Here is a 14914-nt window from a genome sequence, read left to right as displayed (position 1 = left end):
AACAGTGAGAATTTTACTTCTTTTCCAATTTGGATTCCTTTTATTTCTTTTTCTGCTTTGATTGCTGTGGCCAAAACTTCCAAAACTATGTTAAATAGTAGTGGTGAGAGTGGGCACCCTTGTCAAGACTCATTCTTTTAGAGTAAAGCTTGCTGCTAAGTCACTTCAGTCGTGTCCGACTCTGTGCGACCCCAGAGACGGCAGCCCACCAGGCTCCCCCGTCCCTGGGATTCTCCAGGCAAGAACACTGGAATGGGTTGCCATTTCCTTCTCCAATGCATAAAAGTGAAAAGTGAAGGTGAAGTCACTCAGTCGTGTCTGACCCTCAGTGACCCCATGGACTGCAGCCTTCCAGGCTCCTCCGTCCATGGGATTTTCCAGGCAAGAGTACTGGAGTGGGATGCCAGCTTGGACTCCTGTTAATTCTCTTTTCCCCAGAATATTCTTTGAGTTGCTATAAGACATGTATAACATGCTTCACAGATTTTCAAAATATTTGTTAGGTCAACAAGTATTCATTAGAACCTACTCTATGACAGGTGCTGTACTTGGTCCGGAATGCTTTCCAGACAACTGTACTGGTAAGGGACATCACAATAGTACAGACGTTGGATGGAAGAAATAGACGGGTACTAAAGACAAAGATGAGAAACAAGAAACTGGCTGGGGATGGTAGGGCAGTGAAATGGCAAGGGACAAAGACACATCAGTTTGGGGGCAAGTTTACCTATTCAAAGGAGCTTTACACGTTTTGGATATTTCTCTCAAGCCCCAACAGAATGACTCCATGTCCCATCTTGTTCTTTCTGCTGATGTTTATGCCTACCTCCACAAAAATGGGGGCTTCCCTGGTAGCTCAGACAGTAAAGAATGTGCCTGCAATGCAGGAAACCTGGATTCGATCCCTGAGTTGGGAAGACTCCCTGGAGAGGGCATGACAACACTTCAGTATTCTTGCCTGGAGAACCCCCATGAACAGAAGAGCCTGGTGGACTGGAGTCCATGGAGTCACAAAGAGTCAGACATGACTGAGCAACTAAGCACAGCACAGCACAGCCACAGAACGGGGATGACAACTTCAGGCCTGATAGTATTGCATGAAGATTAAAGAGATGTTATATGTCAAGTGTCTACCCCAGAGCCTCATACAAAGTATGTTATGAAAAGACAGAAAAGGTAGTGGTTGTTACTATTACTGTTATCATAAATATTTGCAATTAAATGGAAGGAGAAGCTACATCTGGGCCAAGAATTGTTCTAGGTGTCTTCTACAGTCTTCCAGGGAATTGAAAATTCTTCCATTAGGAGAATTTTGTAAAGACTGAAGTAAATAGAAATCTGAAGGTACAATGTCTGGTGGATAGGGGAATGAATCAGAACTTTCCAGCCAGGCTGTAACAGCTTTTGCCTGATCATCAAAGAAACATGCAGTCTTTCAGTATCCTGATAGAAGACTATGGGTTTTCTGTTGACTAAGTCCAGACACTTTCTGTCAAGTGATGCTTTCAGTTGGTCTAATTGGTAGCAGTACTTATTGAAATTAGTCATTTATTTTTCCAGAAGGAGTTCATAGTAGAGGACTCCCTTCTAACCTCACCATATATACATCATCAACTTCTTTGGATGAAGATTGGGCTTTGGTGTGGTTGATGGTTTTTCATTTTAAATGCTCATTATCTCTTCTGTTCTGCATTATTGTACAGTACCCACTTTTCATCTCCCATAACAATTTGTTTTTAAAATGGAATGGTTTAGTTACACCTAAGTAGAGAATTGTATGAGGAAATACTGTCAAGAAGGTTTCTGTTTTTTTTTTTTTCTGTTTAGCTTCCATGGAACATCAAAGCAATTAACATAACCAAGCTGGTGCAAATGATTCTCAGCACTTGATTTGGATATTTTGAGTATGTCGATTATTTCCCACATGGTATAGCATTGATTTTTCTCAATTAATGTCTCAATTTGATCACTATCAAATTCAACTGGTCCACTTGACCATGGAGCAATGTCCTATGAGAAATCTTCAGCACAAAACTTCACAAATCACTTTTGACATGTTTGATCAGTCACAGCACCTTCTCCATACACTGCACAATTTTTTTTTCCATTTCAGCTGCTTTTTTTGCCTTTCATGAAATCATAAAGCATAATATGCCAAAAATGTTGCTTTACTTCTTCCATCTCCAATATTAAAATGGTTGAACAAAAATTTACCAATTTTGATATATATTTTTTAAATCCACACTGATATGATAGCTGTTACAATACAGCCTAACAAAATTGTTTCAAGTGAAGTTAAAAAACAACTAAGCACTACTAGAGACATCTTATGGAAGAAACTGAATGAACTTTTTGGCCAACCCAATAGTAATTTTGCCTTGCAGTATTATTGTGAAGTTCAAATAAGATTAGACCATGAGTAACTCAGGGGCATAGACTATATGTTATTCATCTTCATATTCCTGGAGTCTGGCAAAGTTTGTGATAATAAGTATTTGTTAGTGAATAAATAGGGAGAAGGCAATGGCACCCCACTCCAGTACTGTTGTCTGGCAAATCCCATGGATGGAGGAGCCTGGTAGGCTGCAGTCCATGGGGTTGCTAAGAGTTGGACACGACTGAGCGACTTTCCTTTCACTTTCCACTTTCATGCATTGGAGAAGGAACTGGCAACCCACTCCAGTGTTCTTGCCTGGAGAATCCCATGGACAGAGAAGCCTGGTAGGCTGCAGTCCCTGGGGTCGCACAGAGTCAGACACGACTGAAGCGACTTAGCAGCAGTAGCAGCAGCAGTGAATAAATAGGCAAATGAATGAGGAATATTTTATAAATTATATAGCATCATATCAATTAAAATTAGGGTAATAGCACTTATACTTCATACCTGTTTCATTGCTTTTTCAATTGCTTAACTCTCACCTTTGTTTTTGAAGTCTGTGAGTTTGTTTCTGTTTTGTAAAGAAGTTCATTTGTATCACTTTTTTTTTAGATTACACATATCAGTGATATCATATGTTATTCGTCTTTCTCTGTCTGACTTACTTTACTCAGTATGATAATCTCTAGGTTCCTCCAAGTTCCGGCAAATGGCATAAGTTCATTCTTTTTCATGGATGAGTAGTATTCCATTGTATATATGTAGTGGGGAGATTAGGAGTCTGTGGTTAACATATATACACTACTATAATAAAACAGATAATCAAGAAGGATCTACTGTATAGCACAGGGAACTCTACTCAGTATCCTGTAATCACCTATATGGAAAAAAAAATGAGAAAGAATGTATCTATCTATTTATCTATCTATCTACATATATATATGTAATTGAATCACTTTGCTGTACACCTGAACCTAACACATTGTAAATCAGCTTTACTACAATATAAAATAAAATAAAATAAAATAAAATAATTTAAAAATGTAACCAAAGTGGTTTCCTGTGCAGGAAGATCTGCAGGCTTCTTCATCGAGGGTGCTAAGGACATTGGCTGGAATTTGGGCTGCTCAATGAACTAACTAGTATTTTTTTAAGTTTTTTTTTTTTTTTAATGTGAACTATTTTAAAGTCTTTATTGAATTTGTTATAATATTGCTCTTGCTGTTTATGTTCTGGCTTTTTGACCATGAGGCATGTGAGATTTTAGCTCCCAACTAGGGATTGAATCCACACCCTCAGCGGATAGATTCTTAACCGCTGACTGTCAAAGAAGTCCCTACCAGTCTCATTTGATATTCCACTACATATTTAGTGGGTCCCACAATGTGCCAGTATTATTCTATTGCTGAAAAATATTCTATACAGTGGTGAATGAGACAAACTCCTTATATTCATGTAGCTTATATTTTGAAGGAAACAAACTATAAAAATACAAACCAGGTAAGGACAAAGGCACCACAAGAAACATAAAGCAGATTGGAAAGCAGAAGGTGAAAGACACTGGTGTAGAGGAGCTGATCTGAGAAAACCAGGAGAGCACAGTGTGTACTTAATGACCAGCATAATGAATCAGAAAGGACTGCTCTTTACTAGACAGGACCTTGGTCTCAATTAGAATTACACTGTGGAAAACTGAGTTCCCACTGTTAAAAGAATTAAATAGAAATCTCAATTAAATAGTCAGGAGATGGACCAGAACGGGGAGCTCTCACACCCTGTGATGCTGCTCAGCCAATGAGAGTTTGTCACAAGGGAACCAATGAAAAACCATGGACTCTACGTTTACTGTAGACCTCCCAACTCCTTTTACCCCCACAAAAGCGTTCTCTCCATTTTGTAGGGACTTGCACATGCCTCACCATGGTTGTAGACCCCAGATTGTAATTGTTTGCTCACGCCAACCAAATGCATTGTTTTCTGGAGCTATAACTGGCAATCTGTTTAAGTCAACATTTTGGTGTTCCACTGGGGGATCCAGTGAAGATCCTTGATCACTTTGAGGCTTGTGAGCAAACAGATGTGGTACCCACATTGAATTTGTTGATGCTCACTGCTTTCCTAACTGACCCCGAGATTTCTAAACAAATCTTTCTCCTGGATCTGAGCTTCACCCTCGTTGCATTTTGAAGCTTTCCAGGTTTTATTCAGGATCTGTCTTAAGGTTTCATCTTTTCTGGTTAAGACCTTGTTCTCCTATGAGAATATTTATTTGGCACTTTGACTCAATTTTTGAAATCAGACTGATACAGCTGGAACTGGCTGGCCATCAGTGCATGCCTTTAGGAAAGGGGGGCTGTCTTATTGGAAGTATGCTGAGTAGCTTCCTGTCTCTTTGGGGCCAGACTGCTGTCTTAGAACTGGTTGATACTAGACCTGCATGCAGTATGGGCTATTCGAGCTAAGTTGTTTGAAAATAATTCTCTTACTCAAGAGAAAACAGCTCTGAGAAAATAGGATCCCAGTTATTTAAATATTTTGAGGGTACCCCTTCCCTACAACAATCCTGGTCCATTTTATGTGTGAAAACCAAGGTTATTCTTCATGTTTACGTCTAACTAAATTGGATTGACCTAACCAAAGGCAATTAGGAATACCAATGACCATTCTGGGGGAACTTTTGAAATCCCTAAGCTTACTTTTCTCAAAACCAAATTGGACAGCCATCGCTCTAAATTTTCCAAAGCTAAGTGAAAAGCCTATTCTGATGGGTATTTTGAGGCTTCCAAATATTATCAGGAGACTAAAATTGCATCTCTGCAAAGTAAAATGTTCAGATTAACTGAGGAAAATGTTCAAAGAAAGATAACATGGCTCCCAAAGCCTCGGTTCTTCCTCGGCTTCTCTGTCTCTTACTCCACCTCTGCCACCTTGCCTGTCTCCTTCGGCACCCCCTGCTCAGGGCCCACCCTCAGTGCCATCTTTCTCCTTCTCTATCTTGCCGTCTACACCTCCTGTCTCCTGTGTGTGTTTGTGTGCTCAGTCACTTCAGGCGTGTCTGACTCTTTGTGACCACACGGACTGTAGCCCACCAGGCTCCTCTGTCCATGGGATTCTCCAAGCAAGAATACTGGAGTGGGTTGCCATGCCCTCCTCCAGGGATCTTCCTGACCCAAGGATCAATCCTGCATCTCATATGACTCCTGCATTGCAGGTGGATTCTTTACCGCTGAAGCCCTGGGGAAGCCCCTATATCTCATATAGACCCCCAATCCCCCAGTACTGATTCTCTCGCCAGGCTTCCTCTTTTCTCTGAAGGTCTCCCCATTCTCTTTTCCTCTGAACTGATCAGAAACTGTCCCTTTCAAATTAAGCCTTTTGGGAACCCAGAGGCTCAACCCTTAATCTCTAATATTTCCTGGACTAAAGCTAAACTGCAAGCCACAAACTTTTTCCCAAAGTAACTGAAGATCCTCATAGATTTGCTGAGTACTTTAGTCATTCAAACTTATCAACCTGGTTTCTTCAACATATATCAGCTAGTTCATATGCTTGTCAGTGAAGACAATGCCCAAATTCGAATGAAAATAGCTAATATAGAAATTCCTTAAAGGTCTCTAGAATTACAACTGTAAGACCAGCACACTAACTTACTATGTGTCCAGGCTCAGGCAATCACTAGGCATATTCATTGAGTTATTACAAGGGCTTTTCTAAAGCCTGTTGATTGGAACAAAATTCAGGCTGGCACACAAAAATTTCACGAATGTGTTTATAACTATTACAACTGACTTCAGATTATTTTTAAAGCAAATTCTGATCTTTCTCCAGATGTTGATTCCATTTGGGTAGCTCTAAACTCTATGCTTAGTAACAGGCTGATGCGGGACCTCTCCCTTCTAGTAAAAAGAACCAGCATGGAATACAAAACTGTCCACTCCAGACTCAGTTAACCTAATAAACCAGCACTCTCTTACTTTAGATGAGTTACCTAAAAGGAAGACTGCCAAAATTCTTAATCTTCAACTTCAGCAAATGAAGGCCGCTAAGTGAACCCCTTCCTCTAAGTTTCTGCTATTTTTGCAAAAAGTCAGGACATTGGAAAATAATTTGCTACAAATTTAAGGGCTTTAGTTGCCTTCAGCCCTTTAATCAACCTTTCCAACATCCTCCCAGTCCTCAATGACTAGACTCCTGGGAACAAAAGGAGCTCCTCCCAATCATCCTTCTTAAATGGCTTGAAAAAAATTTGTCCAGGTTGGGGGTGAATCTCTTCCAGTTCTAACTGACACTGGAGCCACGTTCTGGGTACTCAACTGCACTATTTAAATCAGCCCTTGCCTTGTAGTACTAAAACAATTCAAATAGCGGGAAATCTCTAATAAACCTCATGAGGTTTCTGTCTCTGAATATATTCCCTTTTGCTTAGGCCTTTTAAGAGGCACATACCTTTTTCCCTTAGTTTCTTTTCCCTTCCATTTATTAGGTGAAGACTTCTTAGAGACGTATACAGGTGCGAGTGCATGCTCAGTCACTAAGTCATCTCCAAATCTCTGCGACCTGTTGGACTATAGCCCACCAAGCATCTCTGTCTATGGGATTTTCCAAGAATACTGGAGTGGGTTGCCATTTCCTTCTCCAGGGGATCTTCCTGACCCAGGGATTGAACCTGTGTCTCCCTCATTGGCAGGTGGTTTCTTTACCATTGAGCCACCAGGAAAGCCAAAGAAATATACAGGACTTTTTCCTAAAAGGAGAAAATAATTCTAGAATTTGACAGTAGTCATCAAAGCAGCCAACCAGGTGAATTAAGTGATTCTTTGACATTTATTTGTTTTGCTCTTGATGGTACTAGAGCTGATTCTGGAAACAACTGATCATCTGCTTCTACTGAATCAATTACCACCTTTTTTGTGGCAAAATCTCCAACTGATATCAGGAAAATTAGCCCACTACACATCAAAATTCAAACAGATCCCTTAAAACCTCTTCCCAGAATTAATCAATATCCTGTAAGTAAAGAAGCCCTTCAAAGCATAAAAATCATATTAGATTATAAGGCTCAACACCTCATTGTCCCTTATTCTAGTCCCTATATGTTATGTTAGTTGCTCAGTCATGTCCAGCTGTTTGCAACCCTATGGACTGTAAGCCTGCCAGGCTCCTCTGTCCATGGGGTTCTCCAGGCAAGAATATTGGAGTAGGTAGCCATTCGCTTCTCCGGGGGATCTTCCTGTGTGGGATCGAACCCAGGTGTCCCATTTACAGGCAGACTCTTTACCATCTGAGCCACAGGGGATCCCAATGCTCCTATTTTACTGATGAGAAAACTTGAGGACTGAGAGTGGAGGTTTGAGACAGAACCATTTAACCATTTTTGTACCTCAGTAGAAGTTCTCCTGAATTCTCATCACACTGAACATTTCTCAGTCAGCTGTCTCACCTCACAAGAAGTCCTTTGGCTAACTGTTCCTCGCACCACTCATTCATGTTGTTATAACCTTGACTCTGCTACTCTTCTCCCCTCTGGCACTGATGAAGTTCCTCATGATTGCTTAACACTGATGGGATGGCCTACTGACTTCTTGTGATGATCTTTAGGAAGTTTTCTGGGTAACTGTGATTATTCTTGGTTCACTGACAGTTCTTATTCAAAAGATGACAATGGCATATACTGTGCTGGGTATGCTATTGCAACTTCTTCTTATATTTTTGAGGTAGTACCTTTATCTATGGCTACTTCAGCTTAACAGGCTGACTCATATGCTCTTATGTGGGCCTGTACCTTTTAGCCAAGGATAAAACTGCCAGAATTTATACTAATAGTAGATATGCTTTTGGAGTAGCTCATGATTTTGGAACGTGGTGGAAGTAATGTGCTTTCCTCTTGTTTATCACGTGACTTATCTTTGGTGAATTATTAAATTCAAATAGTCAGTTCCAAAACAAGCTGCCATTTTGAAATGTCTCCTTGGGAATTCTTTGAGGACCTGGGAAAAAAGCAAATGCCAGGAGACTGAATGTTCTTCTGAATTCAGACTCCATGTAAAGCTGACTTGCCTCTTTAATCAGCCTGGTCAAATTACAGATTCACAAAATCTTTGTTGACTGCCCATAATGTGCCAGGAATTTGTTTTAGGTTTGTGTTAGAGTTCTCCTACACTTTAGCTTGTGAGCATCACAGTACTTCTCCCTAACAGCTTGCAATATGGGTATTACACTTTTTTTCCAGAATGAGAAATTGAATGCCCAAGACCACAGCGCTCAGAGATGATAGGAAAAGGAGCTGTGAATCAAAGTTTCCTGATTCTAAAACCAGACCTCCTCTCACCACACTCCAGCTCAGCCTCGCTAACAAATTTTAGCTTCAACTTGTCCCACATGGGACCCACATGTCCTACAGCCTGGGTCAACCCAAGTTTGAGAAGATTCCCTGAGAACAACTGGGGCATGCTCTGAGATGGCAAAATGCCACTCATGGGACCAAGGTAAAGCCTCCAAGCAGTTGTAAGTTGGGGCCAGCATGCACACTTCAGAATCTGGCACCTAAAGATGTGATTTTTCAACAGAGAAGCCCTAGCAAACAGCCATGTTACAAGTCAACTCAGACATGTCAAAAGCAATTTTTAAAGACTGTGCTCCATTTAACAAGAATCTTTAGCAGATCCTATGTGTTTTTGTTATATCTGTGTTTGAGACTCCTCCACCCCCTTTAAAACTAAGCTTGCAAGCAAATGTAGTTATACAAGGCAGCCATATTGCACAAAACTATCAACTCTTCCCCCAGAATAGATTAAGAACCCACAGTCAACGGGAAGATATAATTGCTCCCCAGTTTATGAACAATTTCTCTCCTGATTTTTTCACCGAGACTGGAGCCTAAACTAAAAGCAATAATCATCTAATAGAAGTGCCTCTGGGGTAATCGGGATCAGTCCTGGGGCAGCTGAGTCCTACTGGTTTTCGTTTGTACATTTTTTTTTTTTTAAACTCTGTGATTAATGGAGGAGGAGATGGAGACAACAGAGGGTGGAAAGGAGGAAAGAAAAAAAAAATCATTTGACTCTGCACAATCAAAAATGTGGAGGAAGTGAAGGCGGAAGAGAGATTGTGTCTGTCCGCTTCTCATTTGATTCCCATTGGCCAAACAAAATCATATAATTTGCACTCCCTCTCATGCTTTTCTTCAAATAGTTTGGGAGTTAATGACAAACAGGTCACACGTTGGCAAGTTTGAAACTAAACACAATTTGCCTTCTCTCCCTAGCAGGGATAAACACAAAGATCAACAGAATGAAAGAACAATCCAGCTGTATTTTCAGAGCCAAGCAGAGATTAGGAGCCTTGGAGCCCTACAAGATTAGGCAGTCTAACTGCTTATTTTCCAAATGAGGTGGGAGCCTAAAGAGCCGAACCCATGGTCCAAGGTCACCAGGCAAGTTGTCTTCAGAAGCAGGATCCAAGTCCAGGCCTCCTGATTCAGAGTCCAGCTCTTCCTTTAGGATTTAAAAAATCATCTGAGTGCTGTTTTGTGTGGCTCTAAAAGGGGCCATTAGAAAGGGGCCACACCCATCTACTGGTCCCCTAAATTGGAGGACTAGACAGACAGTTGTAATTAGGTCATCCCCAGGCTCTGTGCCAGGCAATGGCCTGCCTACGGGAAGCCACTGGAGACTGTCATTGAGGTGAAGCTGGACTCTGAGTCAGCCATCTGTCTGGAAGGGTTTTAGATAATTAAATATGCTCGCTGGAGGCAGTGGGGATGGATGAATAAGGCCTGATAAAGGGGCCCCCACCTGCAGCTGTGAACTGTTACCCCCATCCCTTTTGCAGGCTGGCTGAGCCCCTCTTCAGTCCTGGCAGTAATCAAGCTGACCCCATCCCTCCAGGACTAGCTTCTGCTGTCATCTTACAGAGCCCTCCCTTCCCAGGATGAAGAACTGCCCTGAGTCCAGTCCCTACCACCCTGACCCATGCTGACTGAGCCCATGCAGTGGGGCAGCAGACTCTCAAGTAGCCCATCACCATGGCTAAGCACTTATGCTCTGGAGCTGAAACTCGCTGGATCCAAATCCTGGATCGACCATTTTCCATTTGAGGAAACCCCTGATCTCTAGACATCAGTTTATCTACCCATAAAGTGACTTATAGATTTAAAGCACTCAGCATGGTGCTTGGTTGGGTTAAGCAATCAATGACAGCTATTTTTATTGCTTAGAAGTCCTCTTTATTGCCTGGCTCCTCCAACCATCAGTCTTTTTCTCCTGACCTCTCATCTCTGTTCTGGTGGAGTGACACTCAGAATTTTGTGCTTGACCACCCCTAAGCCCCAATCCACCACATGCCCACGGAGACCCCTCAGTAGAATCTCCTCTTAACCAGCCAGCTGGGCTTCCTCCTCCCCAGGCCAGCCTCCCCCTGAGTCTGCCTTCACCCTCTCCCCCAACCCACTCTGTGGCCTTGCCTCCACGCAGGCTGCTAACTGGCCTCACAGTGCATAGCTCCTGGGATGGGCTCTGACCGAGTACTAGTGTGAGACAGTCACACTCCACAGTGAAGACACAGGCTCAGGCCATTTCTGGGTCATTAACCATTGCAGAACCCAGTTGAATGAGAAGACTTCTCCCAAAAGATTTCAGTAAACTATTTCCCAGCAATGAAATCCATTTTAAATGCAGACAGAGAAGGACCTTGGTACTCAAAACTGAGAGGGCACATTTAATTGGGATGGCAAAAAGCCATTTCATTTCACTTCTCTTGGCTTAAATTTCTTTGACCTCTCTCCCCCACTCATTAGCCTTAAATCAATATTTCTCAAACTGTAGTGAAGGTTCTGTTGTTTATTTTCCCCAATCTATTGGATACCAATACTTTTTTTGTAAGATAGTCTGAATAAGTTATTACCATACTAAAGTGCCACTTGGATGTTACAGCAAAATTGAATTGCTACAAAGTTTCATAAAGACTTTCAGTTTCTGTACTTATCTTTTGGCAAACTAGTAAATGTTTCACAAAGCCATACTAGCCCCTGGACCAAACTGAGAGCCACAGAGAAGTCCATCTGCCATGGACACCCCTCTGCCCCATCGTGAGTTTTTGTCCTGTAAAGTGGTCTGCTCAGCATCGACCCTGTCACACCCGGAGCATGCAATGGAAAGGATCGTGGTAGGATCTGCCCAGTCTCCAGTGAGCTCTCTTCCCTGAGGGTCAAGCCTCCCCCAGCGAGAGGGGTCTGTTGCTGCCTCACCAGCCGTGTGCAGCGCGCTGGCTCTTACCATTCCATTCCAGCCCTGTTGATCTCCTCCCACCAGCACTCCGTAGGCTCCCCCAGGCTCTGGGGTGTGGGCATGCAGGCGTAGTTCCACTGTCTGTCGGAACCTTCCTTCTTGTTGAAGATGCTCCTCACGGCCACCACCACCTGCCCGTGGGGACACTGGTAGCTGAAGCCCTGCCGGTTCAGATTCACCCACCCATCGTCACTGTAGTCATGGTACTGATGATAGGAGTACCCATAGTCACCATACTGTCCCCAAGCCACGGTGACCAGTGGCAGAAGCACCCACAGAAGAGTGAGGTCCATGCCGTCTGGGCTTCTGGCAGAAACTGTCACCCTATGTCTGCTGGGCTGCTGGTTTTATACAGCTGCTGCTGACATGTGGCTTCCAGATGTGGGTGAGCAGGCTCCAACTGCAGTGTGTCATCGTTTAAGCAAAACTTTTCGGCGCGGAAATATTGGCCATAAGTACATTCAGTTTGTTTTAAGGTGGAATTCTAAGAAAATGTAAGGAACATGCAAATGGAAGAAACTCCTAGAGAAGGAAAAAATTAGCAGTTAGATTATAAAAGCAAATGGCTTCACACTCCTTAGAAACAGTGTTAGAATAAAAACAGTGTGTTTGTCCCTCCTCTCTTAGCACCTCACCTCTCTCTGCCCCTGCTCCACCCACCACTAGCAAACCCCTGTATTTATTCTTCAAACCACCAACCACCCTTCCAGGATCACACAAATATGCAGAACGAGATTTCGAAACACCAAAATAATAGGATGAAGGAGCAGAATCATTTAGATTTCTGTAAGTCTGGATGCCTGCTTTTTAAAATGTTTTTCTTTGTGTGTGTGTGTGTGTGTGTGGTAAGTCCCTTAATATAAAACATACTATTTTAACCATATTTAACTGTACAGTTCAGTGGCACCAAGTACATTCACATTGCTGTGTAAATCTCACCAACAACCACCTTCCAAATTTTTCACTTTCCTTAACTGAAACTCTGTTCCCATTAAACACTAAGTCCCCATTTCCCCTCCCCATATCAGTCCCCACTCCCTGGTCTCTGGAAGCTAACAAGATACTTTCTGATTCTATGAATTTGTTTGCTCTAGGTATAAGTGGAGTCAAATACTGTTCCTACTGACTGTATATTGGAATGCATTTTAAGGTTAATTTAATAAATGTCGTATAAACAGATTATACCTTCTTTTTGCCCCTGTGCTACACAGTAGGTTCTTGTTAGTTATCTGTTTTATATACGTCAATCCCCATCTCCCATCCTAACCCTGCTTTCAAGTTCCCAGCCCAATCCCTTTTAACCCTGAGTATAAGCATGGAATGGGCTTCCCAGGTAGTGTTAGTGGTAAAGAACCCGCCTAAGGCAGGAGACATAAGAAACGCAGGTTCGATCCCTGCGTCAGGAAGATTCCCTGGAGGACGGCATGGTAATTCACTTTAGTATTCTTGCCTAGAGAAGGCCATGGACAGAGGAGCCTGTAGGGCTACAGCCCATAGAACTGCAAAGAGTTGGATAGGACTGAATGACTGAGCACATGCATAAGTATGGAATACCAATTTTCAAGCTACTCAGAATTTTAAAGTCACATATGGATATATTATGGGCCTCTGGAAAGATAACTTGGGCATTGTCTCTACACTTAAGCATCCTTCTGAGCTGCTGAAACTGGACCCAGCTACGCCTAGAAACTGTGCTTGGCTTTTCAATACATAATGAGTTTAATCTGAATAAAGTCACATTTTATCCTTTGGTGGTTTTCCCTTCCATGTTTTCTTTTTAATGAGGTATATTTGCATATAATAAAAGTCATCTCTTCTGTGTTCAGCATACAGTCATTCATCCAGCACCATAATCACAACATAGAATAGTTCCATCAACCCTCAAGTTCCCTTACACCCCTTGGTAGTCAAATCCTTCCCAAAATCCAGCCACTGGTAAACACTGAACTACTTTCTGTTACTGGAGTTTTGCCTTTTCTAGGATATTCCGTAGATGGAATCACACAGCATGCTATCTTTTGTCTGATTCCTTTCACTAGAAATCTTTTCAAGATCCATCCATGTCATTAAATATCAGTAGTTCGTTTCTATATACTGTTGGTGTGACTGTACTACAGACTGCTTATATACTACCAGTTGAAAGAATGTAAGTTTATACATAGTATCAATAGTATATATACATCAACCCCAATCTCCCAATTCATCCCATCCCCCTCTACCCCGCCTTGGTATCCATACATTTGCTCTCTACGTCTGTATCTCTATTTCTGCTTTGTAAATAAGGTCATGCTGTATAGGAGAAACTCATATAACATTGTAAAGAAGCTATATTCCAATAAAATTTTTTTAGAAAGAATGTAAGTTTGGAGATTGGGATTGACATACATACATTAGTATGTATGAAATATATAAGTAATGAGAACCTATTGCATAGCACAGGAAATTCTACTCTGTGATGATGTAAATGGGAAGGAAATCTATAACTGATTCATTGTGCTGTACAGCAGAAACTAACACAACATTGTTAAGCAACTATATTCCAATAAAATTGATTTTTTAAAAAGCAAAAAAGGAATATAAGTTTAATGCATGTACAGCTCACCATGTATTTTCAACTAGGTTATTATATTATCTTTCTCACAGCCTTATATAGTAGTGAGGCATTATTGCGATTTTTTTTTTTCCCCACTGGTAAGAAAACTGTGGTCAGGAAGTTTTTTGGTTCAAATTCCTAGAGCTGGAAGGCCATGACCCCCAGATCTTCTGAGTCCTAGTCTGTGATTCCTTTCATCATTTTATCAAAACTAAAGTCTACCAATTACACTAGTACATCAACATTTAGAAATAATTTCCAAATAAAATATTTATAAGTTTTTATAATATTAAAACACACACTGAGCCTTCCCTGGTGGTCCAGTGGCTAAGACTCCATGCTCTCAATGCAGGGGACCTGAGTTCTGTTCCTGGTCAGAGAACAAGATCCCACATACCACAACTAAAGATTCCATATGCTACAAGGAAGAGAGAAGATACTACCTGCCACAGCTAAGGCCTGGTGCAGCCAAACAAATAAATATTAAACACATGCACACTAATTCACATTATGAATTTCTGCTATTGTTGGCAAAGTATGCTCAGTAGGCCCTGGGGAACTTTGAGAACTAAGTTCTCAATAATTAATCACAATAATTATTAATCTAAGTATTAGATTAATAGTTTTCAAAGTGAGGTTCTAGGACCTGCAACATCAGCA

At 41.6% G+C, this 14914-nt stretch overlaps 1 protein-coding gene across 1 annotated transcript in view; it reads right to left on the bottom strand.

The window, feature by feature from the left end:
* The window catches only part of DPT (dermatopontin), a 36416-nt gene extending 24434 nt beyond the window's left edge, over positions 1–11982 (bottom strand). Inside the window, exon 1 of the mRNA XM_086344839.1 lies at positions 11650–11982. Within this exon, the coding sequence (XP_086200965.1) occupies positions 11650–11954 (305 nt within the window). The 5' untranslated portion in view covers positions 11955–11982. The remainder of the gene's footprint in view (positions 1–11649) is intronic.
* Positions 11983–14914: the final 2932 nt, after the last annotated feature.

Source organism: Bos grunniens, chromosome 16 (assembly GCF_055505025.1).
Source record: "Bos grunniens cultivar Pamir isolate PY7600 chromosome 16, Bosgru_T2T1.0, whole genome shotgun sequence".
In the NCBI taxonomy this organism is placed as follows: Eukaryota; Metazoa; Chordata; class Mammalia; order Artiodactyla; family Bovidae; genus Bos; species Bos grunniens.
The sequence above is the reverse complement of the archived record's forward strand: the minus strand, read 5'-3'. Positions and strand labels throughout refer to the sequence as shown.